At 38.3% G+C, this 25,448-nt stretch overlaps 1 protein-coding gene across 1 annotated transcript; it reads left to right on the top strand.

Annotated features, from left to right (window-relative positions):
• Positions 1 to 565: 565 nt before the first annotated feature.
• cep120 (centrosomal protein 120) lies at positions 566 to 23,939 on the top strand (the record flags this gene model as incomplete). Its single annotated transcript, XM_083904605.1, has 20 exons — positions 566 to 614; positions 2,793 to 2,949; positions 3,249 to 3,363; positions 3,442 to 3,586; positions 5,602 to 5,750; positions 6,136 to 6,333; positions 6,423 to 6,647; positions 6,730 to 6,946; positions 7,029 to 7,212; positions 8,358 to 8,507; positions 8,698 to 8,877; positions 8,963 to 9,059; positions 9,371 to 9,544; positions 9,627 to 9,716; positions 10,170 to 10,262; positions 10,950 to 11,111; positions 11,212 to 11,334; positions 12,410 to 12,508; positions 22,952 to 23,097; positions 23,732 to 23,939. 20 exons carry the CDS (start codon positions 566 to 568, stop codon positions 23,937 to 23,939), a joined length of 2,961 nt encoding a protein of 986 aa, XP_083760731.1.
• Between the last annotated feature and the right edge of the window lie 1,509 nt (positions 23,940 to 25,448).

Below are 25,448 nucleotides of genomic sequence, written 5' to 3'. Positions count from 1 at the left end.
AACACACTGAAGTCATATATATATATGAAACCTGCTGTTGCTTTTTTATACTGTATATGCCTTAATTCATATATTTGGCAATCATGATTAAAGGACGTTTATATATATATATTCTTTGGTCTGTGGAGTTTTTTCTTGTTTATACAGTTAATATTTTGAATTCTCACGAAAAAAATATAATGATAGTTCTTTAAGTTGTTTGTATAATTGACAGTATTTAATGACTGTTGACATTATAGTTATATTATAAACTATAAATCTAGAAAGTCCATACTACTCAATAGAAATGTGGTGTATTTGTTGTGATGTTTCTGGTGGTATTGTTGTAGTTTTACCTCCTACAAGCAGAGGGCGCTCGAAGCGTCACCCACTTTCCCCACTTCCGGTTTTAAAACAAAATAGGAAGCGCCAAAGCTTAATACAAAAGCGGCAGTTCGCTACTTATAATAGCGTCAAAATATGCTGTATTCCGAGTTTGTTGCGTCTTAAAGGCAATTCTACATTAAAGGAGCGTGTAAACCGGATTAGCGCGCTGTGGATTAACGTTAAAGTGAACAGAGTGAACATGGCTTCGAAGAGAGACCAACTTCTGATTGTTGTGTCCATTCTGGAAGGTAAGAGATCAACCGTGTTCGATTAAAGCATTCACTTTACGTTCTGTTTTAACGGTGTTGGAAACACAGTAGTCAAAATATCATAGCAGGGCTGCCAACTTGTGAGAAAACCTTGGAGTGACACTTCGTGGCGTGCGGGGCAAATGTATGGCTGGCCCACTCGAGGTTTCCACCACACACCCAATATATGTATTTATAGTACTATTTTATGCATCCCAATCTTATAATTCATGGTAATCTACTTATAACACTATGACTCGTTGTAATAACTATACTGTAAATAACGTAGACACTCTTACCACTACGGACGTATTGCACTTTTCAGAGTAAGTGGAAGCTTTTTTGTTCAAATAGTAAATTAATGCTTTTTATTCATATGAAGACTGCAAAAAAGCTGGTTCCAGTTTTGTTAGGTATTGTTGACGGTGTCCACTAACGTTTAACGTTTGAACGTTTAAATTGTTTAAAAAGTGATTATTTAAATATTATTAATAGGATTTTCAGTGATATTTTATTATATCTATCTATCTAGATATCTAAATATATAAATAGGAATAACAGTATTTATTTATATATATATGTATATATATATATATATATATATACATATATATATATATATATATATATGTATGTGTATACGTACATATATATGCACATATATGTATGCATGTATATACATATATATAATATATAGTGCAAACTGTTGTCTAGTTGTTCAAAAATTGTTATTTATTTGGCAGATAGCTGAATCCACCTTTTTATAACCAGATATGAGCCAGCTTACTGGGCTTCTCTGAATAGTCACAAAGTACATAACATAACATTATTCAACCTGAATGAGCTTGATGCGTTGTGTCTATGGCCAGGGTCACGTGCTGTACGTCACCCTTTAAAGAGGAAGTCAGCAGTGCAGCTGCCAACAGGTAATTTGTGCAGGTTCTGTCACCACCAGCCTGTAAAGCAGGGGCCCACATATTCATGCCTTTTTCCCTGATGTGCCAGGGAAGTATATCTATTGCCCTGCAAAAGTATTTTCCCTGCACAAGACACAGGGCTTGGTCAGGGACCTATGACCTGGGGGGGAGTTCCAATGTCATAACTTTTCGTTTGGGTGAGGTGGGATTCGAACTTGCGAGATTGGAGCTTTGCTCCAAATAATGCAAAAACTCGATCCGTTCCGCGCATGTGCTTAGCTAAATTCCTAGAACCATTGACACTCGGACACCTTTCTTGCCGCTCAGTCCAGGATGATTGATAATTGATGAGGATGAGTGGCTTTTCTCAGGCTCAACAGATTAGACCACAAATAATCTCAGTTGTCAAATATATTCGGAACCGTTTTAATCTTGATGTGAAATTCCTCCCAGAGAAAATTGTAATTGTGCGAGACATTGTTCCAGAGTTACAGGAAAAAAACAAACAAACCCCAGATAATGTATAAGAATAAGTGAAGTAAAAAAAAAAAATACTCATGGGTACTAAGTGGGTAAACCAGACCCTATGACCTATAAGTACTATATCTGAAATAAATGCCAAAGAAACTAAACTAAACTAAGAGGTTTACTAAAATAGAAAAATTAGTTTTAAATCTGTAAATCACTTAGGTCAATCCTGGTTGTTTTTGTTGTGTTTGAGAAATTAAGTTGACTTTACTTGACTCCAATCGGTCTGTACTAGTGCACTTAAAATTTGGAAATATAAATACAGTATAAATAAATAGTAACACAAATCTCTATCAAAATAAAGTTTTACACTGAGCAGAATTTAGTACGTTTGTGAAAACAAAATTTGTAAACGTACATTAATTAATTATTTGCCATTAATTAAATAACATTTCTCTACATATTCCTTTTGCTATTTTAAGTGAAAACAATTCTTCTGCTGTTGCTTTTTGTCACACTTTTTTTTACTATGGAAGAAACAAAGGACCAATCGGTCTTCTTCACACAGTGACACAAAGATTAGACCTTAATTTACAGAACAGGAACAAACGAGGCTTAGATTAGGTTAATTGATGGTACTTGACACACCTGAGATTGTGATCTGTGTGGGAAGGCATGACTTGGAGAATAAGGATTTCCATCTTTCTCCAGGACGTCACTTCCCAAAGACTGGTCGCCTTAGTCTGGTGGTGCAGGCATGACTTGGAGAATAAGGATTTCCATCTTTCTCCAGGACGTCACTTCCCAAAGACTGGTCGCCTTAGTCTGGTGGTGCAGGCGAGCTTTGATGGAGAGCAGCTCGCTACTGATCCAGCTGAGCACAGAGAGCAGCCACAGTTCAGCACCGAGCTGGCCTGGGAGCTGGACCGCAAGACCCTACACCAACACAGGTCCATTTTTTACAATTCCAATGTCACAAACACCTGAGATTCTTCTTTTATTTGGTTTTCAGTGCATCATCTTAAGAATGCCTTGAGAGCAGAATTTTTAATTTGGCATCAATTTTCATTTAGACTCACAAGTTAACTCCATAGATTTGGGCAGATTAAAAGGCAAGGTGTCACAGTGGTCTCACAAACATGTCTTAATCCCCTTGAACAGTTAAGTCTGGACATAAAACATGACATGAGTGCCAAACATATTTTCCAAGTTGTATAACACCGATCATGTCAACATCATGTCTTTTCAGACTGCAGAGAACTCCAATCAAGCTTCAGTGTTTCACTGTTGACTCAGTCAGCAAGAAGAGAGAGGGCATCGGCTACATCATCCTCGACCTGCGATCAGTACAGGAGGCCAAACAGGTAAATGTCTCTGCATGTGTCTTCATCTTCTGTTCACTGAGCTGCAAAGGGGAACAAAGTTTCTGTTTCATGTTTCAGGAGCCTCGCTGGCTTCCACTGCTGAGCAGTAAGTACACCAAACAAAGGCCCGAACTCCTCCTCTGCATCACACTGGAGAATGACACCAAGTCCTCTGACCCCTCTCCTGAAAGGTTCAAAGCCAGGAAAGCCCCGCCTCGACAAGGTCAGCTCATCCAGTAATAGTGTCTTTCTCTATGAAGGTCTAGTTTATAATGCATTAGGAGCACATGCATAAGACCTTATAATGCATTTATAATGCTCATTATAATGGTTTATAGTAATGTATAACAACTATTAACAATGTTTATTTTAAGTGTGAACATAAATGTATTATATGGGTTATATAACACATTATAACCATCATGTTAGAGCAGTTCTACACTGAGAATAATTTGACAGCTCGAAAGGTTTTTAACACAAAATAAAACCGGTAGGGATGCACAATATATCAGCACTCTAAACGGTTATCGGCCAATGTGCCTCACTATTCAATAGTTATGAAGATCATCTTTATGAATGTCATGCAACAGCCGGCCAATAATAGGAAACTATGTTTCCTGCCTAGCCAATATTCCCAATCGATCACTCTTAAATGTAGGGCTGAAATAATAATCACAATTATTTTGATCGACATTGAAATCATGATAAATTAACACGATTATTAATTGATTTGTGAAAAACAAGCAATTGTGAATTGGAGAGAAGTTGGCCAATCATATAGAGCCATTGGACAAACATTGGCCATAGCCAGTACAAACATTTGCAATGTCCTGAAGAAGATAGAAACCACTGGTGTACTGAGCAACAGATGTCAAACAGGTAGACCAAGGAAAATATCAGCAGTTGATGACAGAAACATTGTGAGAGCTGTAAATGACCCTAAAACAACTTTTAGTGACATCAGCAACAACCTCCAGAAGGCAGGAGTGAGGTGTATCACGATCTACTGTTCGCAGAAGACTTCATGAACAAATGTACAGAGGCTACACCAAAAAATGCAAACCACTCATTAGCAAGAACAATAGGAAGGCCAGGCTCAAATTTGCCATAATGTACAGAGACAAGCCTGAACAATTCTGGGACAAAGTTTTATGGACAAAGATTAACTTTTACCAAAGTGACGCAAAGGCTAAACTTCAGAGAAAGAACGGCTCTGCTCATGATCCCACACATACAAGCTCATCTGTGAAACAATGCAACCAAACTGATTGGAACATCCTTCTTCATGCAGTAAGATAACAACCCCAAACACACAAATTAGTTAATCAGGGCCAAGAAGTGGAAGATTTTAGACTGGCCAAGTCAGTCTCCAGACTTAAACCTGACTGAAGGGAGTAAACCACCAAAACAAACAACAGCTGAAAGAGGCTGCAGTGAAGGCCAGGAAGAGCATCACAGCAGAAGAATGCAAAGGTTAAGTGATGTCAGTGGGTCACAGGCTTGATGCACATTGAAATCAAAAGCTTTGCAAATAAATTTTAAATTTTTCACTTCAATCCTTTTTAAGTCGATCTGTTCTGTTCCAATACTTTTGCTCACCTAAAATGTTGTATTCTATTCCAAATAATGCTATCTTCTTCGTTGTGTATCAGATCCAGATGTAAATACCTGGAAATAAAAATGATCAAATGTTGATCTCTTGTCACATATTCATCGTTTGATGTCAAACCCAAATGTGTTCAGTCTACGACAAAAATAAAGGAATTTTCCTCACTGTTCCAATACTCGCAACTATATATCTTAAAGGTGCATTATGTAATAAATCTAAAGCAACTGGCCATAAAATCCTCCTAATATTTCACAGAGACTCAGGAATAATGTTCATATAACAAACTGAACTCACCAACAACAACAGTACAGCCAAAATATTTGCATTAAAAATATATTTTGCAGACTGCAAATCATGTTTATGTTTTGAAATCATGTTATGGCATGTGGCGCCACCTGCCGCTTTCTAGCAATCATTGCAGTCAGTGGACCATGGGTTACGTCAGAAAATGAAACCCAAAAGACCCCTGTATTTTGAATTTGAATGTAGTAACCGTTTTTGACAAAACATTCTTACATATGGCACCTTTAAGAACAAATTAAATATAAAAAATCACTGTCAACACCTTTTTCAAGACTTGATATCAAGATTTATTATTAAATGTTTCCTGTCTTTCTGCCACTCTGCAGGTTCTCCAGCAGTAACTGAGCTGCTCCCAGAGAAGCTGGAGGCTGTACTGATCCCAGACCAGGGTCACCATCAGGTCGGACCTGCTGATCACTGCAGCGACATGTTCATCCTGTCCATCACTGTCGCATTCGCCACTAGACTAGAACAGGTCAGCCTAGATGTCATTTTATAATATCACATTTCAATGGTGATAAAGTGTAAAAACAACAATCTGTAAATACACTCTTTTCAGAATGTATTTTATGAAACTGTAAAGAAATTAAAATAACTGATTAAAATCTTCTTTTGGCTAAATTCCTGTGCATTGGTGCCATTAAGCTTCTCCTCCTGATGTCACCTCCTGAACAGTTTTGATAAGTGAAGGCTTGTATTCATTTTAACCTTAGAAGAGAGTGTCTTTGTGGAGTTCATCCATTATATAAAATATTGTTGGATTTTTTCTAGATTTAGATTTGAGAAACCAATGTGATAGCTGTAGCAAAATATTTTAACAGATTTCAACTGACATTTCACTGACTCACCGTTACTCACAGTTGATCCCAAACACCATGAAGCTGTCTGCTGAAGGGTCAAACTTCTTCTTCTACTACTCTTTACTGGGCAACGACATCACCAGTGAGCCTTTCCAGAGCCTACTGAGTCCTGACTTTGAGCCGGAGCGCGCCTCTGTACGCATCCGGAGCAACAAACAGATTCTCAAGTGTTTCCTGTCTCAACAGCCCAGTTTACAGGTGAGAGTCGGAGTGTGTGGTGCATAAGGTGTTACCATGTCAACCTATGTCATCATGTCACATGTCATCGTCTGTTTGTCCATCCTCAGATCCACCTGTGCTGTGGGAATCACTCTCTGGGCAGTACAGATGTGTCTCTTTCAGATCTGGCTGCTATTTCTGTGGATCTGGACAATAAGGCAGCCGTAGTGGAGGGAGTGTTTGTCCTCAAACCTCCAACACACATCACACAAGCTTTGCCTGTGCTACCTGTTGATCTGCAGCCAACTGTCAGTGTGTCCATTACTCTGAGAAGAGAGGAGGTTACATCACAGGTATATTAAGAGTGAATTGTAGTTTGTGCTCTCTCATGATGATAATAAAAGTCTGTGACATTGTCGTTTGTGCTCCATTCAGATTTCAGGGAACAAAGTTGATGGTGGAGCTCAGATACAGTCCATCCCACTTGCTGCTCCTCCTGTTGAACCGAGACATCGCACCTCTCCAGTCCAAAAACCTCCCATCTCTTCGACGACAGCTACTCTTCATCGTCCTTCTTTCTCTCACACAGAGAGCGAGGAGGACAGTTTACTGGAGGAGCTTCCTCGTGTTAAAGAGCCGAGGGGACCAACAGGTGAAGCTCAAAAACTTGAAGTTAGATGTGTCAAACTTTGGACAGCCCTTGCTATTGTTCTTGTCCACATGTTCAATTGCAGATGTGGAGGTTCCGGTGCAGCTGCAAAGGCAGAACAAAGCTGCAGACAACTGCGGGGCGTCATCTATCGGCATTTCTGCTCCCAAAGTGTCCATCCCATCCTCTACCCATCACTACAACTTCTCTCTGTACCTGCGGAGCCTAGGAGGTCTTACCCTGACGCACCCCATTGCTGCTACACTCAGGTTCTGTTTGTTATAATATTTCATTTTAAATTATTTTTTATTTAAAAGGTGCAGTCAGTTTTTTCATATGTAATTGTAAATAAGAATGAAGGATATAGCAGCACCCAATAGTGGAGCTATAACACTCAAATCGTGTCCTGGTGGCATTGCAGCACATGGCTGAAGTTAAGTGATATTTTACAAGACAATCATTTAATAATACATAACAATGTCCGTCTAACTTAAGAATACAAAATGACCCTTTTGCGACAAACAGTAATGCCAGGGTTTCCCCCAGAAAACCTGTCAAGCCCGGTGGTAGGGCCTATCGGGCAGCCTCTCGGGCAGCCAGTGAATCTTAAAACAATCCATGCAATGCTGGTCACATTTAAAAGTAAAATAAATCAACATAAATAAAAAAAAGTGGTAGTACCCCCTCATCTGGTGCAGACAGACGGCCCTTTTATACTGCGCACCGCCCCTGCATTGTACTGTACTCACTGTCCTGCACCGTGCACTTCTACGTCTCCAGTGGGCTCTCTTAGTATTCAACGCAGACTGGATCATTTCTCTATGCCCAGTTTTATCCCCACATCCAAATAATTGTCTTTAAGATGTGGATCGAGTTGTTTTCACTCCGTCGTCTCAATGTCTTTGTGTAGAAGACGATTTAGCGCTGCAATAGGGGAATAACCGATGCATCGGATGAGCTGATCTCTTTAGTTAACTGCTCAAAGGGGTTGAGAATAGAGAGAATGTTCTGTCGCTGGGAGTTCATAATCTGGCCTCAGTTTTTGCATGCGTCATCATAACATGGTTTCGGTGGTTTTATTTCAGTGATAAAAGTCTTTCGGCCACCAAATCATATTACCTACGCAGCACGCTTGGAACCTCGCCAGAGCAGGTACAAAAAAAAGTACCTGGTACCAGGTATTATGCTAGTTGGAACGCAACTTTGGCGTGCCGAGGGGAGGCAAGGCGAGGAAATTAGAGCCAGTGGAAACCTGCCATTTGATGTTCATGTCCAAGGATGATTTAATCAGAATATTATTAATTGAGTTTTTCTAATAAATAATCCTAGTAACCAAACACTGCAGCTCACATGTCTCTATCATGTTGTTGTTCAGTGATAGTATTGTTTATTGCTGTGTATTGTTCTGTTTCAGGTATTCATATCCGTTCTTCAGCAGTCCAGCGCCCATTATAACCAGCCCTCCTGTGGAGCTCCAGAGTAACATGGAGGTGACCCTGCCTCAGTCCTACTGCGCCTTTGATTTTGCTTCCTTACCGCAGCAACTGCATGACACCTTCCTCAGGTAAGAATGCTCCCATCTTCTCTCTTGCTAATAAATGAAAATAAATAAATAATATCTGTGAACCATTTGTTAGATTTTTCTTACTCGTGGAGTCTAATGGTTTAATTTATTTGGTATTTTGTTTAGGTTGCTTTAGAAAACAGTGGTGTGGTGCAGTATGTTTGTGTTATTGTGCGTATGTGTTTTGTAGAGTTCCTCTGAAGATAGAAGTGTGGGACAGCTCCACCAATAGAGACCGGCTGATTGGACAAGCCTCAGTCCAGCTATATCACCTGCTGAGCTCTGAGAAGATCAGGTTTCCGACATCAACTGGAGATCAGAGCTGGAAGCAAACTTATCAGGACCTAATTCCTGTGGTCAGCACACAACAGTATGTAACTACACTACATCGGCCATCATGACTGACAATAAATGTGTTTGTACACCTCTGTTAATGTCACGTGTCCATCCATCAGCCTATCTGAGAAGGTCGCAGAGTTGAGCTATGTGGCAACGCTGGAGGACCTCGGACTGGTCAAAGCCAGCGACAGCATTTTGTCAGACTTTATGCAGGTGACGTGACTGTTAATTACTGTATATTTGAATTCCACTGAGATCTGTGTGTGTTCGGGTTGTAACAAAAATAGATGTCCTAAACACAAGCTAGTCAGTCAGATCTGTTCAGAACTTGTTTTTATTTCATTTTTATCTGCAAAATTTTTTTGTTATGAGTATGGGACTTTTAATTTGAAATTTCTCAAAAATTGTTTTACACACAGTTAATATGTTTTAGGTGAGTATTTTATAATTGAGTTTTGATTAAAGTCATGAGAGAACATTTTATTTTAAATTGCTTTTTATTATTTTGATTTTTTTTGTCTCAGAATGAAGTTACTCCCACACATCCGCCCTCCTACCCTGCAGCACCCAGACCGGCTTCTCCCAGCCTGCCTGCTGCCCCCCTGGGCCCCACAGCCCCAAGAGAAACCCTTGAGTACCGCAAAGCCCTGGAGCTAGAGCTGTGGAAGGAGGAGCAGGAGGAGATGTTCAGTGATCAGGTACAAACAACACACTTCTACACATCTATCGGTTTGTTGGACTGTATTGAATTTAAAGCTGAATAATTATTTATATTTTCAGTTGAAGAGGAAGGAGCTGACCTACATGCAGACATTAAGAGACGAGTGGAAGAAAAGGGATCAGGAGAGAGAAGCTCTGGTCAGAAAGAAGGTGAACACATACTCAAGCACGAGTCTGACTAGTGATATTCATACTAAATATGATAAATTAAATAATCTAATTGTGGAATTATATTTGGAGTCATGGCACTTGGAATTTAGTGAAAACAAATAGATCTATTGTTTTATATATTTCTTTTCATCGAAAAATAAATACTAGTTGAAGCACTATTCATCCAAAATATATAAAGCAGTAAAACCAAATTCACAGTAGTGTGTCATTCATTTTGGCTGGGTGGTAAAACAATATTATTGGATTAGTTTGGATCCAGTGGATCACGTGACATAGAAGTTATTGAATACTTGTATACTACATACAACTGTGTATACATATTAATTAAAAGAAGCACTGCAAATCAAAATATTGATATAGAAATACTATCCAAAGTACACAACAACCCACAATTAATCAAACTGTGTTTTCTCTCTTTCTGTCTTTCTTTAGGAGGTGGAGTTAAATCTACTGGAGGAGCAGCTTCAGAAGTCTCTGTCTGATTTGGAGAAAAGAGAGAAACAGCTGGCAGAAGCAGAGCTCCACGTCTGTTCATCCTCTGACACTTTACACAGAGAAAGATAAACTACAAGATAAAACTGAAAACCAGTCTGAGACACAGAGGCTCACTTTGGCTTTTAGCATGCATGCAAGGAAAAGCAATTTTTTGCCATTTAACAAAAGGCTCACCTCATAAAATTGTTTACAATATTATATGAAAATGTTTGCAACTTAATCTCACCAAAATCTGAATTTTTAGCTCATGGCACACATGAGTTACTCGTACACTGCTGTCTTGTTTTAGTAAGTTTGTTAGTTAGTTAAATATAAACAAAGGATTTCTAACACCAAAGTCACAAAATAACACATTTGAACTTACGGAACATCAACTGTGTATCTCTATTATGTGAGGCTGTGCCCCAGAATAGCCATGTTTTAACAGAGATTAAACCTCCATGTCGTAGACTGGTTCTCAGCACAGTCAGGGCTGACTAATTAATGAATTTATGTACACATGTAGATATAGATATATATGTAGATATAGCTGTAATTTAGCTGCTACATTATGGTCAATTTAGCTCTTGTCACAATTTATATTGTGATTTGGGTCACGATTGATTGCCCTTAAAAAGTGGATCCCCAAAGAATGTAACTATAGTACAGGGTGACATATTTGTATTAATGGATTTGCCCTTGAACTCTGCTCATCAGTGTGTGTTCATGTCTGTCTAGACCCAGAGGCTGCAGAGGGAACTGAAAACAGAGCATGAGCTGAGTCAGAGGGAACTGCAGGAGAGCAGCAGGAGGCTGCAGCAGGAGTGTGACCATCGGGTGGTGCTAGAGAAAGAGAAAGTGCTACTGATGGAGGAGGAGAGAAGCCGGGTGCTGCAGCAGGTAGAGGCAGATGCAAAAAAAGTTATTTTTCTTCTATAGGGCTTAAAAAAGTTGTTGTACTCTTTTTTTCTTTCTTTTTTTTGACGATGTGTTTGTGCAGATTTCAGATGCAGAGTCTCGATACAAACAGCTGGAGAAAGAATTTCAGTCCTACAGAGAACAACAGAACATGAGACCTGAGTTCAAACTACAGTCAGAGATGAACCTGATGATGCTGGAGAAGGTGATCTGCGAGTTTAAAATGGCATTTCTACCAAGATAAAGAGCTTTCTAATACACACAACACAAATATAAACACACAAAGAAAAACTTGTGATTCTAGTTAGTGCTATGCTAGTTATTGTTATGTGACAAAACAGAGTAACTATCCAAAAATAACAGTACAACTTTATCAATAAAGTGGCTTTAATTTGCGAGCATTAGGATCAATGTCTAAACAAAAGTCCTGGAGTAATGGCAAGAAGAACACAATGGGGATCAATGATCTAAGTTCACAAACTTCAATAACGTGCGACACGCACGTTATTGAAGTTGTGTTACCATTAGCCTCACGCAGAGCGGTACACCGGTATCACCAGGTTGTCAATCGTGGCCGTGACATTCTATTTTTGTTCACCATTTCAAGTTTGTGTTTATATTTTTGTTGACTATATTTGATAATCCACCTTTACAGCATATAACAGAGTGTATCAAGTATGGGGTAGTGTTGAGGCTGATTTTAAATCTACATTTTAACTTAGTTTATGAATAAGAAATAATTGTTTTAGATTTTCAAATCATCCTTATTCTAGAACCTGAAACTGTATTTAAATCTCTTACTTATTGGCTGTTTTTGTAAATCAAACCTTGACTGATATCTATATTGTCCATTTAAATTTGAAACGATAAATTGACTTTATTATTTAGTCTGTTCTTTTATATATTAGTTGACACAAATTTTATTTTGCAATCAGTCAATCCTTAAACATTCACACATACGGGCAATTTATAGTGTTCAATTAACCTCTGCATGGTTTTGGACTAGTGGAGGAAGCCAGAGAACCCAGAGACAGGGAGATCATGCAAACTCTATGCAGAAAGGCCCTTGTTTGGACAGGGTCACAAACCTTGGACTTTTTGCTGGAAGGCAGCAGTGCTTGCCACTCTCCTCCTGTGTGGGCCTTATGTTTATATTTATTAATTTACTTTTTTTTAATTGAAATTAATTGTCAAAGAATGTTTCACTATTTAAATTTAGTTGGAGGAAATTTGTGATTTTAGTAAATTTAATAATAAAACTTTGTCCTTTGATTGTCTAGGTTGAACTGGAGAGAAAGCTGGAAACCACCACCAAGTCCAAGCTTCATTACAAGCAGCAGTGGGGACGAGCCTTAAAAGAACTGGCCAGGTTCAAACAGGTACATTTGCACCTACAGTCGAGGTCTCAGCTCTGTGTCAGTGTAATGTCATTGTTACACATTCAGAGAGAAATTATCTTTCTTCATAGAAAACAAAGAAAATCTGCAAAATGTTTAAGAAAATCAAACCAAAAAATGTTTAATTGAGAACTGATGAACATTCTCTCAAGAAGTTGTTGTTTTCTTTTAGTTGATGTTTATCTCTCAGAGAACTTTCACACGCTGCAAAAGAAATGAACACACTATTCATTTGATGCACATTGAATTATTAAGGCTGAAACAAAGACGCATACAATTGTAAAAATTTATCAGGCATTGAAAAACATGAAATCCCACAAGGAATCTGGATCTTTAATGTTAGAAACCTCAGTTGCCTCAGTTGAATCTGTTGAATGCAATTGATGTGTTTTTCCTATAGAGGGAGAATTGCCACTGGAAAGTGAAATTCAATTTTAAAGAGCTACTGCGTGTGTCAGAGAAAAATGTAAAACATTGTAATACAAAATAAGAGATTTTTTTTGCAGTTGGCGATATAAAAACAATGAAAAAAACCCCACAAAAATAATTAACAAAGACATGGCACAAACAATCTTTACTTAAAAGAATCCCTTAGAAAACAATATTGTTAAACATAAACATTAAAAATGGTCAAATCACTGCCACTAACAATGGACCCTGGGGTGCCTTATATCTTAGACCAGAGGGTAGAATGAATTAATCCAGAAGTGGATGATGACAACTTGACAGGATCTACTTGGCCTTGTGTTAAACTTGTCTGTCATATATTTGCGTAAGCACCAACTATTTTGTTGGCTTCCTAAACAAAGTTGAACAGACAGTTTTGACTTTAAAAAAAAAAAGCTGAAATAAAAAATTGGGTATGGCCGAGTGGAGCTTTCATAGCATTCATACTTTTCTGCAGATAATTTAGTTTTTCTGTGCCGGGATGCTGCAGATTGTTAATCTGCTGCTGGAGAAGAGCTGACAGTGTTAGGAAATTTGAAAGCTCTGTTTAAAGACATGGAGCGAGTGTAGGAAACTGAGCTCAGCACTGCCACCATCTGTCAGCTGATTATCACACCATGACTGCGAGAGAGACAACAGATAGGTCGATGCCTGTTAAGACAAGAGACGATCTGTGGAAGAGCAGCAAAGACACATGACTACTCATAACATACGTCATCCATTTAGTGATGTTGGCAGCCATTTATCAAAAGCAAGAACACACACACACCTTCACCTCAGCTAAATATTTGGCTCCGGTACAAAATTGCGCACACACACACACGCAAAAACACACACAGAGCACTAAGTGGGGGCTTTACTCAGCGTAAACTAACGTAAACACACGCAGACTTTATCTGAGAAGCCAATAACTGTTACTGACATTAACCAGCTGGAAAATCTCTCTCAGTCTCTCTTTCTCGGTCCTCTTCTCTAACCTGCACACAATTTTTTTCTTCCCTCATTCTCTTCCTTTCTTACTTTTACTTAGTTTTGCGTCATCGTCTTTTAGCTTACTGTATCCTTTCCCCCTTCTATCATTGTTCTAAAACTTCTCTCTTTTATATACGTGTATCGTTAAAGATATCAAAACTGCCTAATGTATTGTAGACTTAAGGTGGTGTAGATTTTATTATTTGAGTCGTTTGTCTGTCAGTTTTTCCTGTTGTCCCTGCTGCCAACAATGTTTTCACAGTGAGCCTGCTGCCTTCTAGGTACAGGGGGCGCTCACAGCGCAGCCTCCTCTGGCTTTGCATCAGTACCTCACATAATCACACTTCAAAAACCTGAGGTATCGCTTTGGTGGTCTCTCGCTCTTTATTCTTTTTTAAATTAATTTTTGTCACTCTTTTCTCTATTGCTTTCTCATAGTCCATCTCCCTCATCCTCTCTTCTCTAAGTGCCACATCATTGTAAAGAAAACACTGTGATTTATATAGGTCTAAGGGGGGTTTGGTGCCGAGTGTCACCACTCGCCTATTAATCATGCCTGTGATTGTGTTGAGCTGTAAGCTGTCTGTGTACTAACCATTCAGATGTCACACTCTCGCTTTTAAAAAAAGAAAGAAAAAAAATATAACAGGCCTGTGTTTACACGACCATCCGTCTTGGTCGTTGGTGTTTTTTTTTTTTTAAACTTAGGCTTGTTTGGTTTTTCTCGGCTTCTCCCCGTCTATTTATTCTCTCCTATCAGCGCTTCGCATGGCATGCTGTTTATCTCAAGTTGGATCATAAAAATTCTTGTCCAAGGAATAATGTGCTTTTCAACCCAGGAGGCATGGGGGGGGGGGGGTCGGAGAGGCAGAGTGAGAATTAATATCCTCACAGCAGCAAAGTATTAGATCAGAGTCTCAGCTGCGGTGTTTTTACATTCAAAATATTGGGACAAGGAGCTGAGGTTTGGTCTTTTCAAAGCAAAAATATTGAATCAAAGAGTTTATAGTTGCAGTGGAAAGTTTTCATTGTTGTGATTTATATTAAGAAGGAAGCAAAGACCTCATGATGTAGTTATATCTGTGAATCCAACAACAACACGGACTCAAAAAAAACAAACCCTCACTCGACATACTACGGTGGTGTTTTTACACTTAATACAAATCCATTTCTTTAGCGCCATTACTTGCTGTAGTCACCATTGCATCATTTGTGTTTACTCAACGTACTTGCACAAGTAAGTAAATCTGACTGGTATAATTAGATTTATTTAGAATAATATAGAATTTGGAAAGAGCAACGTTTGTAAGTATTGCTTGCATCACTAGCATTAGCGGTGCTGTCGCGTTGACCTGCTGTCATAGAAGAATTAAGACTAGTGACTGTGAGAGTAGGGGGAAAGTTTATTGATGCTTATTTTTGCAGACTTATCCGCAAACCAGTGGAGTCACCCCCTGGTGGCCATTAGGAACTTATTTTTTTCATGTTTTGTTTGACTGGATAAGTATTGAAGTTTGAGTATATTGTGGTTTTATACCAGCTCCACTGATCAGTGGCTGTGTTTGGACCCGTTCATGAAGTTTAAGCTTCAGTTCCCTCATGTCAGTCCAGACTAAACCATTCTCTCTCATGATGTTGCATGTCTGTTTGTGTAAAACCATGTCTGTCAAACAACAGATGTAAGATGTTGTCTGAGGGAATTTCAGTTTTACTGGTCTCAGCAGAGATACTGGTGGTTCCCACTGTTCATTCCTGGAATATTACTGAGCTTCAGTAACGAGGGGTGTTTGTTCAAGACAGGCAGGGTCAGGGCATTCAAAGGGATTTTACTTGAATGGTTTTTAGTCCAACTTGGCTTAAAAACATCAAAGACAAACAGTTGTAAAATGTAATGTGAAAAATTCTTGCTTCATTGGTAAACTTCCTCCAACACAAACATCGTGCTGAAGGAATTTAAATGCGACATCAACTAACTTTGATCCTAGTCGGAGGAAGTTTGATTGTCAAATTCCTTAGAGAAGTGATTTGAGACATGGGCTTTATAAACGTAATACTCCTAGAGTATTTTATAAGCTTGCCTGAGATCTGAAACTGATAAATTAAGGTATAACAAACTTAAAAAAACAACAACAACAAAAAACCTTGTTGTTCTGTGATCTGACAGATGATTGATAGATACTTTATTGATCCCCAAGGGGAAACTCAAGGTCCCAGCTTAAAGCATCACCCGCAATATGATCCGGGGATGTACAGTATGCACAGTAAGCATGAGGTGCTTGCAGTGACAGGGCAGAGTATGCAGTGGTAAGGGGCTCTGAAGTGTGTGTCATGGTGGTAGTGCAAATAAGTCTAACAGTGCAACGGTGCAGGGATAAAGACCAGCATTAAATATGGATTATAAGAGAACAGTGTAGACATGGTAATATAAGAACTATAGCTAGAGACTAGCATTAAATATGGGCAATATAAGATAAAAGTGTAGACATAGTAATATAAGAACTATAGTAGGGCAAGGATTGGTTTGAATTAATAGGGTAATATCTGTTTGTCAAGTATTAAGTTAGGTCACAGTCCAGACTGGGGGATGGAGGGAGGGTTTGTGCATATGGGCTAATCTAGCCAGTAAACAGTGTAGACGGAGTAAGCAGTAAACAGTGGGGCAGTGGACAGTCAGTACACAAACATTGTTATAGGAAGTAGAGGAGCGGTGGAGAGACAGACAGACTATGCAGAGAAGGCTACCTCTCCTCTTCCCTATAGTGAAACATTGAAGGGTTGTATGGTCCTGTGGAGAAATGACTTTACTTTGGTTTTGGTTTCACTTGGACCAGACTGAAAACCTCTATCACAGACACACAAGCCACATTCCTAAACTCTGTTCTTGTATACAATATCTCCTGCTTATCAGTGTGAAAACCAACAGAGTGTCCTGTATACAGATCCTGAAAACATGTTCATGTAAATGTTACAGTGCTATGAGTTAAAACTTGAAATATGATTAAAATAAACCGTTTCTGTGATTTTAACTAAATTAACCATAAATCGTAGTATTGATACGCAATACTAAAAAATACTCATTAAACCCAAATATAATGGTTTGTGATGTGATGGTGTTTGTATCATATGAGATCATATGAAGATACACAAAACCTTATTGTTCATGGTAAATTAACTGTATTACTACAACACAGCAGTAGCTGTAACACATTTAAAAGTTTTTTTATTTTTTTTATTTTTATTATTACTATTTTCTTTGTTATTGCAGCTGGGTGCAGTCTGTTGTGGAAACTTTTTTTCTCACTCTAATGTGGGCTCCAATTGGACCAATTTCTCTGCATGTTTTATCCATCATATCCCTAAAAAACCTTGTAAAGAGACATCTAAAGAGAAATACAAAAAAAACACAACTCCCACAGGTTGCAAGCTGCTCAGAAAACTACATCTGAGCTGAGAAAAGTGTGTCCATATGTGAGCAATGACATGAAAGTGTTTGTATGAGCTGTTCTCCCCCTGCTGCTCTGTACAACTTACTTACTAGAGGCGAGTAATGGAGGAAGGAACAAGGGGAACTTGAGCGATGAGAAGTCATTCTTTGGTCATTCATCCCAGAAATCTGCCCCTGACTGTTTGAAACCTCCATCAATCCCATGTGGACTTCCTCTCATGCCTCACAGTCCCTCTGCAGCTCACAGCTTGTTCACAGTTTACCATTGTCTGGCTTGTTTGAGTTGGAGTTATAAAGGAATGATGAGGGTCGGACGTCATCTTTTGCTGCCTCTGCCCAGCGCTGTATGAGACAGATATCAAGTTGCTGGTGTGATCTGTTGAAAAGACGATCAGAATTTATTTTTTCACCATTTCAAAAATATTTAGACAAGCACAGGACTTTCCATGGCCCCTCACGACACCTGTAGCGAAGGTGTGTTCAATTACATAACAAATGGTTCTTTTGAATGAGTTGATGTTGATGGGTTTTGTGGTTGATCAGCCAACGTTATCCCAATTCTGATTTACATGAGCAGTCATAACGACTGATGTTGTAATGTTAAGATCCAACTACAGTCCCATAACCTACAGATGACATAATGGTCTGGCAAACAAATCTGATGGACGTAATGATGTCCTATTTTATTTTTTAATTTGACAAATACAACTTTCAGTTACTGTTTAGTTTCTCTTCCAATTGACAGAACTTTCTGTAACATACACAAGGCATTAGTTGTGTTTCCTATATTTATGTGAATTTTGAGTATTTGTGAAATAAATCCTTGATGGCGAGGTATGATAATCGCATTAACTGCAAGGTGGATTAATTGGTGATTCTCGTATAACTACATGTGATTAGAACTCAAAGAAATGTTTCCTCTTCTTTTAGACAATCAGAAATGTGGAAACATTAAAACAGACGAACAGTGTGATCGTCTGTACTCCCAGGCACATGGTGGTATTTTTTGTAGTTGCAGCCACTTGGGCTGACCCAACCTATCCCAAGTTTCATTGCAGAAAATGTTTGAAAGGTGATGACAGTGGTCAACATTGACAGAACTCACTTTTACATAAAAATATCTGGCTTAAAGGTACTCTTGTTTCATGCCATTAACACTTAAATATGTCAAAAGTTGATGGTGATCTGTAACATTCCCAGCTGCAGCTCTGTTGGAAGGTGACATTTTAGTTCAGCCTCCTTGGACTATGTATCTTCTCCACAAGCCTGGGGCAGTGTCCGCTGAGGCTGCTGGGAGGTTCAAGACTGAAAAACATCAGTTTCACGAGACAAAGTTTTAGTAGCTTTTCTGTCACCCCTGCTCCCACCACATTGCTTAGGCCTCCGTATCACCTCGTCCTCTAATTGTTTCAGGACTCAGACTCAGATTGTCCTTGGCAGCGGGCACTAGAGAAAATGTTTAGCCTGTTTGTTTTCCTTGTAATTAGCCTTAAAACGGCTTGAAATACAGACAGCTAATGGTCCACAGGGAGCCGGGCTGTGTCAACACACCATCTGTGCGTGTGTGTGTGTGTGTGTGAATGAATGATGTGTTCATGAGAGATTGTGTGTTTTCTTGTGTATTTTCTCTGTTAGGAGGTGAGGAGATCAGCTATGTGAAAATGGGAGCTGTGTGTGTGTGTTCTTGTATTTGTTACCTCTTTAGGACATTCTCCAGCATAAACACTGACCCTGACAAGGTCCAGTAGTCCTCATGGGGACCAAAACCTGGTCCAAATGAGGCAGAACCTCATTCCTGAGGATTTATTTAAGTCAAATACTAAGATTTGAATTGTGGTGAGGTTAAGGCATTAACTGGTTATGGTCAAGGTTATGGATACTGCTTTGTAATGGATACGGCTTCCATTCCAAATGAATGGAAGTCAGTACAGTGTCCCTTGCTTGCGTGCCCGTCTGCTCTGTATCACCAGAACACCGATAGAATCCAGTTTTACCTTCTCTCTCACTCAGTCTGCTCCCTCACATGTTGTTTTTTAATGATGAAGTCGGTCTCTTAGAGGAAGTATATGTTTGTGTATTAATCACTATTCGTTGCTAGTGAGTGAACATATTGTAATGTAGCCTTAAATATGGGACATTCCTCGACTGGACTGGACAAGGATGTATTTTGTGGGAAAACTCAAAGGATGCGATGCTCATGATCCTGGCTATCTAAGAGAGAACTATACTTGTGCAGCTCTTTGAAACTGTTTCCAGACTACAGGAAATCTGACTCTGACAGGTGACTTTAACATTCACACTGCGGATGTATACTTCTCTTCTGTGATAAAGTTGCTAGTCCAGCATTCGTAACAACTGCCTACACTGCAAAGAAACCTAAAAAGCAGAAAAGTTTTTAAAGAGAGACAGATGATGAATACAAAAATAGGTGTGGAGCCTTTAAGAGATAAGGAGATTGACTTGGGTCATATGAAGTGTCTACTCTTTGTGTAGAGACCCTTTCATTATCCAATAATAAAGCAAATGATTTACTGGAATTTTATTATAAATTATACCAAAGTAAAACATTTTAATACATTCTTTGCAGCAAGAAGACCTGGGTATTGGACCCGGTCGGAACAAGGGCCTTTCTGCATGTTTGCATGAGTTTGCATGTTCTGCCTGTGTATGTGGGTTTTCTCCGGGTTCTCCGGTTTCCTCCCACAGTCCAAGCACATGCAGATTTGGGGATTAGGTAAACACTCTAAATGGACAGGTTGTAATATTCCTTTCGACCTATGTCAGCTGAGATTGGCACAGATGAGTCTCATGTGGAGGATGAAATGAGTGAGTTGCAACGTTTAATTCATAACTTTCAATTTGTACTTTGTAAGTTGTGCAAGGGCCTGAGACACATTTCTTTTTTGTTTTTGTTTTATTGCTCAGACAGTTCCCCTGATTTATTAACATTCAGCTGTAAGCCAGTACAACGATTCAACAGTGGTGCTGAGGGTAATTATGGCGCTGGAGCTCGAAGCAGATGAGAGAAATACAACTTTTAGACATTTTTATGACATTTTCTTTCTGTTCTCATGATGTTGCCTTTGGACTGTGTGTGAATTCTCGAAAGGTCCCGCAGCATCTTTCTCAGGGAGGTTTTATGAAAATGTGAAACCAGACAAATTCATCACTAAGCTTCAGTCTGTGTAATTAGAAAAACAAACAGCTTCTTGGCATCTGAGCACAAATGTTTCAACAGCAAGGTCAGAGGTATGTTTTCAAATGTTCTCAGTTCAAAACTGCTCAGTGTTGGATTCATGTAGGGAAGTCAAACATGTTTGAAATCGAGGTGGTTTTTTCAAAACACGTTGAGTCATGATGAAGAGTTTCAGAAAATCCATTAACTGATTAACATTTATTTTTTAATATGTTCATAATAAAATGTAAATACATTGTATTAATTAAATCATCAAACCCATTTTTAGATGCAAATTTTTATCAGCTTCTCTAGTTTGAGGATTTTGCACCCTTTTCAGTGTATTCTGAAAGAAATTTCAGTTAAATATATCATATAGGAGACAAACTAAAGTTGATATGATTTACAGAAAGTCTGCAAGAATTATTTACACAAAATTAGGCATGTGCATAAATTTAGGCACCTTTGTCATTTTATTGATTTCAATACGTTTAGCAATAATTATTGGAACTCAAAATTGGTTTGGTAACCTCAGTGACCCTTGACCTCCATACACAGGTGAATCCAATCACGAGAAAGGGTATTTAAGGAGGCCAATTGTAAGTGTTTCTCCTCTTTGCATCTTCTCTGAATGAAGAAATTTTCATCATAATTAATTGGAAGACTACAGGCACAGTTCTAGTTAAGGCCCGAAGTGGCCGACCAAGAAAAATCTCAGATAAGCAGAGGTGAAGGATGGTGAGAACAGTCACAGTCAACCCACAGACCAGGTCCAAAGACCTACAACATCATCAGCGCACTTTACACAATGAGATGCTGTATGGAAGAGTAATGCAGAAAAAGCCTTTTCTCTGTGACTGTTCTCACCATCCTTTTTCTCTGCTTATTTTAGATTTTTCTTGGTCTGCCCCAATTAATGCTAAAGGTATTGAAATCAATAAAATGACAAGGTTGCCTAAATTTATGCACACGCCTAATTTTGTTTCAATAATTCTTGCACACTTTGTGTAAATCATATAAACTTTATTTCACTTCTCAAATATCACTGTGTTTGTCTCCTGATATATTTATCTGACATTTCTTATTCAAACAACCAATGATTTATAAAGGAAAATCACAAACATTTACAGGTGTGCCCACACTTTTTCCCATTGGCTGTAATAAAAGTAAATTCTTCCATATCGAGCAAGGGAGGTGTTTGTGTAACACTGTAACCACTTTACATGAAAATGAAATCAAAGGGTTTTTAATGCATTTATTATACAATATTATCCATGTTGATGCCACAGTGATGCTGCAGTTGACTGTTGAATCTCATCTCCAGGTGGTTGAATACTAATGTTTTAGGACGAGGCTCTCTGTCCTGAAAGTTTCTTCCCATATTGATACCTATATTTAGAAATATTGTTTGGACTGTTTTACCTATCTTGGCAGCGTAAGCTGTTGTTATTAAAGTCTAACTAAACCCCTAAACCACCTATTTCAAGTAAAAGCCATTATATATGTGTATCTAGTCATGCAAATTGAGGATCCTTGTGCAAACCTTCACAGTTTATGGTAAAGTATCGAAATTATACGTTACTACCTCTCTGCTCAAACACCAGCTACTGCATTCAAATTGTGTCATTGGCTATTTTATTTTTGACTCTAGGTTAATGTGCAATGGCAAAATGCTATTCTGTCTATCACTTGTTGTCTGTAGCTGGTTGTTCTGTGTGGGATTCTGAAACGTACATACATTTGGGACCATTATCACTCTTTAAAATTGTCAATCGGAATTGTCAGTTGTTTATTCAAAGTCTCAAGACGTCCAAACTAGGCCGGATGTTTATTGCACATCATGTTTTACATAGTTTTGAGTAGCTACCGCATACCTGTATTTGTTGGAGTGTTGCAAAATCCTCAGGTAGCCCACAGTGCTGTGTGAGCGAGAGGGGGAGTGGCTACAGTAGCGCAGTGAAAGCCTATGTGTGCTTCTTTCCCCGATACATTTAACCACGGCACTGCACTTACTCAATTTATAGCTAGATGATGAACGAGTGTTGTAGGTTGTTGATGGGTGACAGTAGTTCAGTGGTAGAGCGAGTTTGTCTTTCAACCCAAACGTTGTGGGTTGAGTGATAAAAAAAATATGCTGTGGTGTATGACAGTGTGGGTGAACGTCAAGACAATTGTGTAAAGCAGCACGTTTGAGTGGTTACTAGAAAAGCGCCATCTGTATATTGCCCATTTACCATATGTAATTATTGACTGATAAAATGCAAATTTCCTACCCCAGCTTTTAATGGATGATTGAAATCCCATTCAACAATTTGTACAGATGTTGTAGATGTAGATGTTTTAAAAATGAAAAAAACAACAACAACAACAATTATTTATTTTGCAGCATGAGCAGGAAAACACCATGATGCGTTTGAAGAAGCAGCAGGCAGAGCTCGAGGCCATGAGGCAGCATTACCTAGCAACAGAGGAGAAGGAAGCGGACCGTCAGGACAGGCGGGAGCTGGATGACATCAGGAATGAGCTCAACAGGTAAGGAGTCATCGATGTCCTCGGGCTTCAACACACTTAGTATAACACAAGTCTGAAACTTTTTGTTTTCATTTTTAATATTTTATCTGTTTTAGAGTTTTTCGAACTGTTTTAAAGATGACACCGTTTTTATATATTTAGGACAATTAACAAAAGTGAACAGAAAGAAACCAAATTCAAAGCTCCAGTGCGGAACTTAAGAAGACATTATCATTATGGTTCTGTGTTCAAGACACACAGGACGACATTTGACCGGCTGAGGACACCGTAGCGCTCAGGGAAGGGAGGGGCTGAGCAGAGGAGCAGTTCGTTGTTGTAAATTTCAGCCTCTCCTCTAGATGTCACTATAAACTACTTACTTCACCTTTAACTTCGAGTTACTCGACCAGACGCAATCCAAGAAACTTGTTTTAGGAGCGCTTATTTGCTTCACCTTCTATCTGCAAAGCACTAATTTTCAATACAAGAAGATCAAGTTCACGAGGAGCCAAAATTTTCATCATAATCAAAATACTTTATTATGAATTATGAAGGTTTCATTTTCAGCAGTGCTTCCAACTTGCCTTGCGTCAGTCTTTGTACCAAATTAAACCATGTTTAAAATATAGTATATTGTTCAACATGTTTTTCTCAGATTAAAGCAGCAGGAAAGATTAGGCCCCGCCTCCTCCATGCCTGGCCCCGCCCCTGCCACGGGTCTGAATGAGAGTGCTGAGGAACATCTGAGCCGCCTGCTGGAGGAGAGAGACACTCTGCTGAGGACAGGTGTCTACACACACCAAGACCGAATCATCGCTGAGCTCACCAGACAAATCCAGGAAGCCATGACGGACAAACTCTGACCACTGTCATTATTAGAATTATTAGAATATTTATTATTAGAATGTGACCGTAGCAAGATTCATTTTCTCGCCGTGTAAAACGGAAGAAATGAAATGCCCTTACATGGTGATTTCATAATTAGATTTTCTGTTTCCTCAGAATCATTTTTTCATATGTGAAGACTGAAGAGAAAGTTCAATATCTTGGGAACTGAAGTTATTCTGAATTAATTAACATGTTTGAATTCTTCATTAGATATTTTCTCTCTGGCAAGCTTTTTGTTTGTGCAGAGATTGATCAAAATAATTTATTAGTTCATGCATCCAGGCAAAAGACTATTTTGATTATTTCAATGATATTCATTTGAGCAATTCAGTTTTTATACAGAACGCAAAAAAAAAGAGAATTTCCCAAAATACAAAACTATTCTTTTTTTCAAATACAGAGCAAAGTAAAACATAAAGTTGTATTGATTTGACAAATAATTATACAACTGGAAATAAAGTGTAAAACGAATAATAACGACAATAAGAATACTAATTATAGTAATTAGTGCTTATTTTTACACTTAATTTCTTCTTTAATCAAATTAAATGGCCACTTTTTCTTCAAACAATAAAATAAACAATTCTAGTTTTTTCCTAATTTCTATTACGCGCTGATCACAACTGTAGTTTTCTTTTTACATGTTATTTTATTTAACTTCAATTGATAACATAAGTAACATTATATTAAACCAAATGGAGTGAATGTGTGAAAACCTGTTGATATATTTATGTTTGTTTATGCTTGTCTTGTGTTTTTGTGTTTTTACATTATCATAGATTTACAATAATGTTTGAAATGTCACTCAAGGTCCTTCATATTTAACAGCCAAACAAGACACAAATGTGTTTATTTATTTTTAGAAGCTGATCAATAGCTGTTAGTAAGTAAGTTAGTAGTAAGAAATGCATTATTTCCTCATTTATCATGTACACTTTTTTGCATTTTGTCTAAATGTAAAAATAAGAATCATGTATACTTCTACTTCGACATTTCAGAATTATCTAATAATAAGTAATTGATTAATCATAATTAATACATACATAAAGCTGCAAATGTTCACATTTCCAATGCGATTAATTTTTTGTTCTCGGTTTAATGAATAACTTTATAGTCCTCAAAATGATTTAATTCTGATTCATTTCTTTTTGTCAAATCTGCAACGTTAATGGACTAAAACATAGAATCACCAGAAAGCTGAAGTGAATCTATGATGACATCATCAGTGGACAAAGAGTGAAGCACAGTGTTTCTGCTGCTGCTGATAAAAGGTCACTACCTGACAGAAGGTGGCGCTGCAGCCTTAGATAAGGCTGACCTAAAGATACTGTGAGACTTTGATCTGTTTATGTGTGGGTAGAATTGGTTTGGATTAAATGTGTATATATAGTATTTTCTAACAAACATGTTGTTGACATACAGTTTATTTGTTTTTTACAGACAGTACAGACAGATTTTATTTTTTTTACACTAGATAAGTAAAT

Source organism: Microchirus variegatus (assembly GCF_963457635.1).
Source record: "Microchirus variegatus genome assembly, chromosome: 18".
NCBI lineage: Eukaryota > Metazoa > Chordata > Actinopteri > Pleuronectiformes > Soleidae > Microchirus > Microchirus variegatus.
This window is presented reverse-complemented; position numbering and strand designations above follow the sequence as displayed.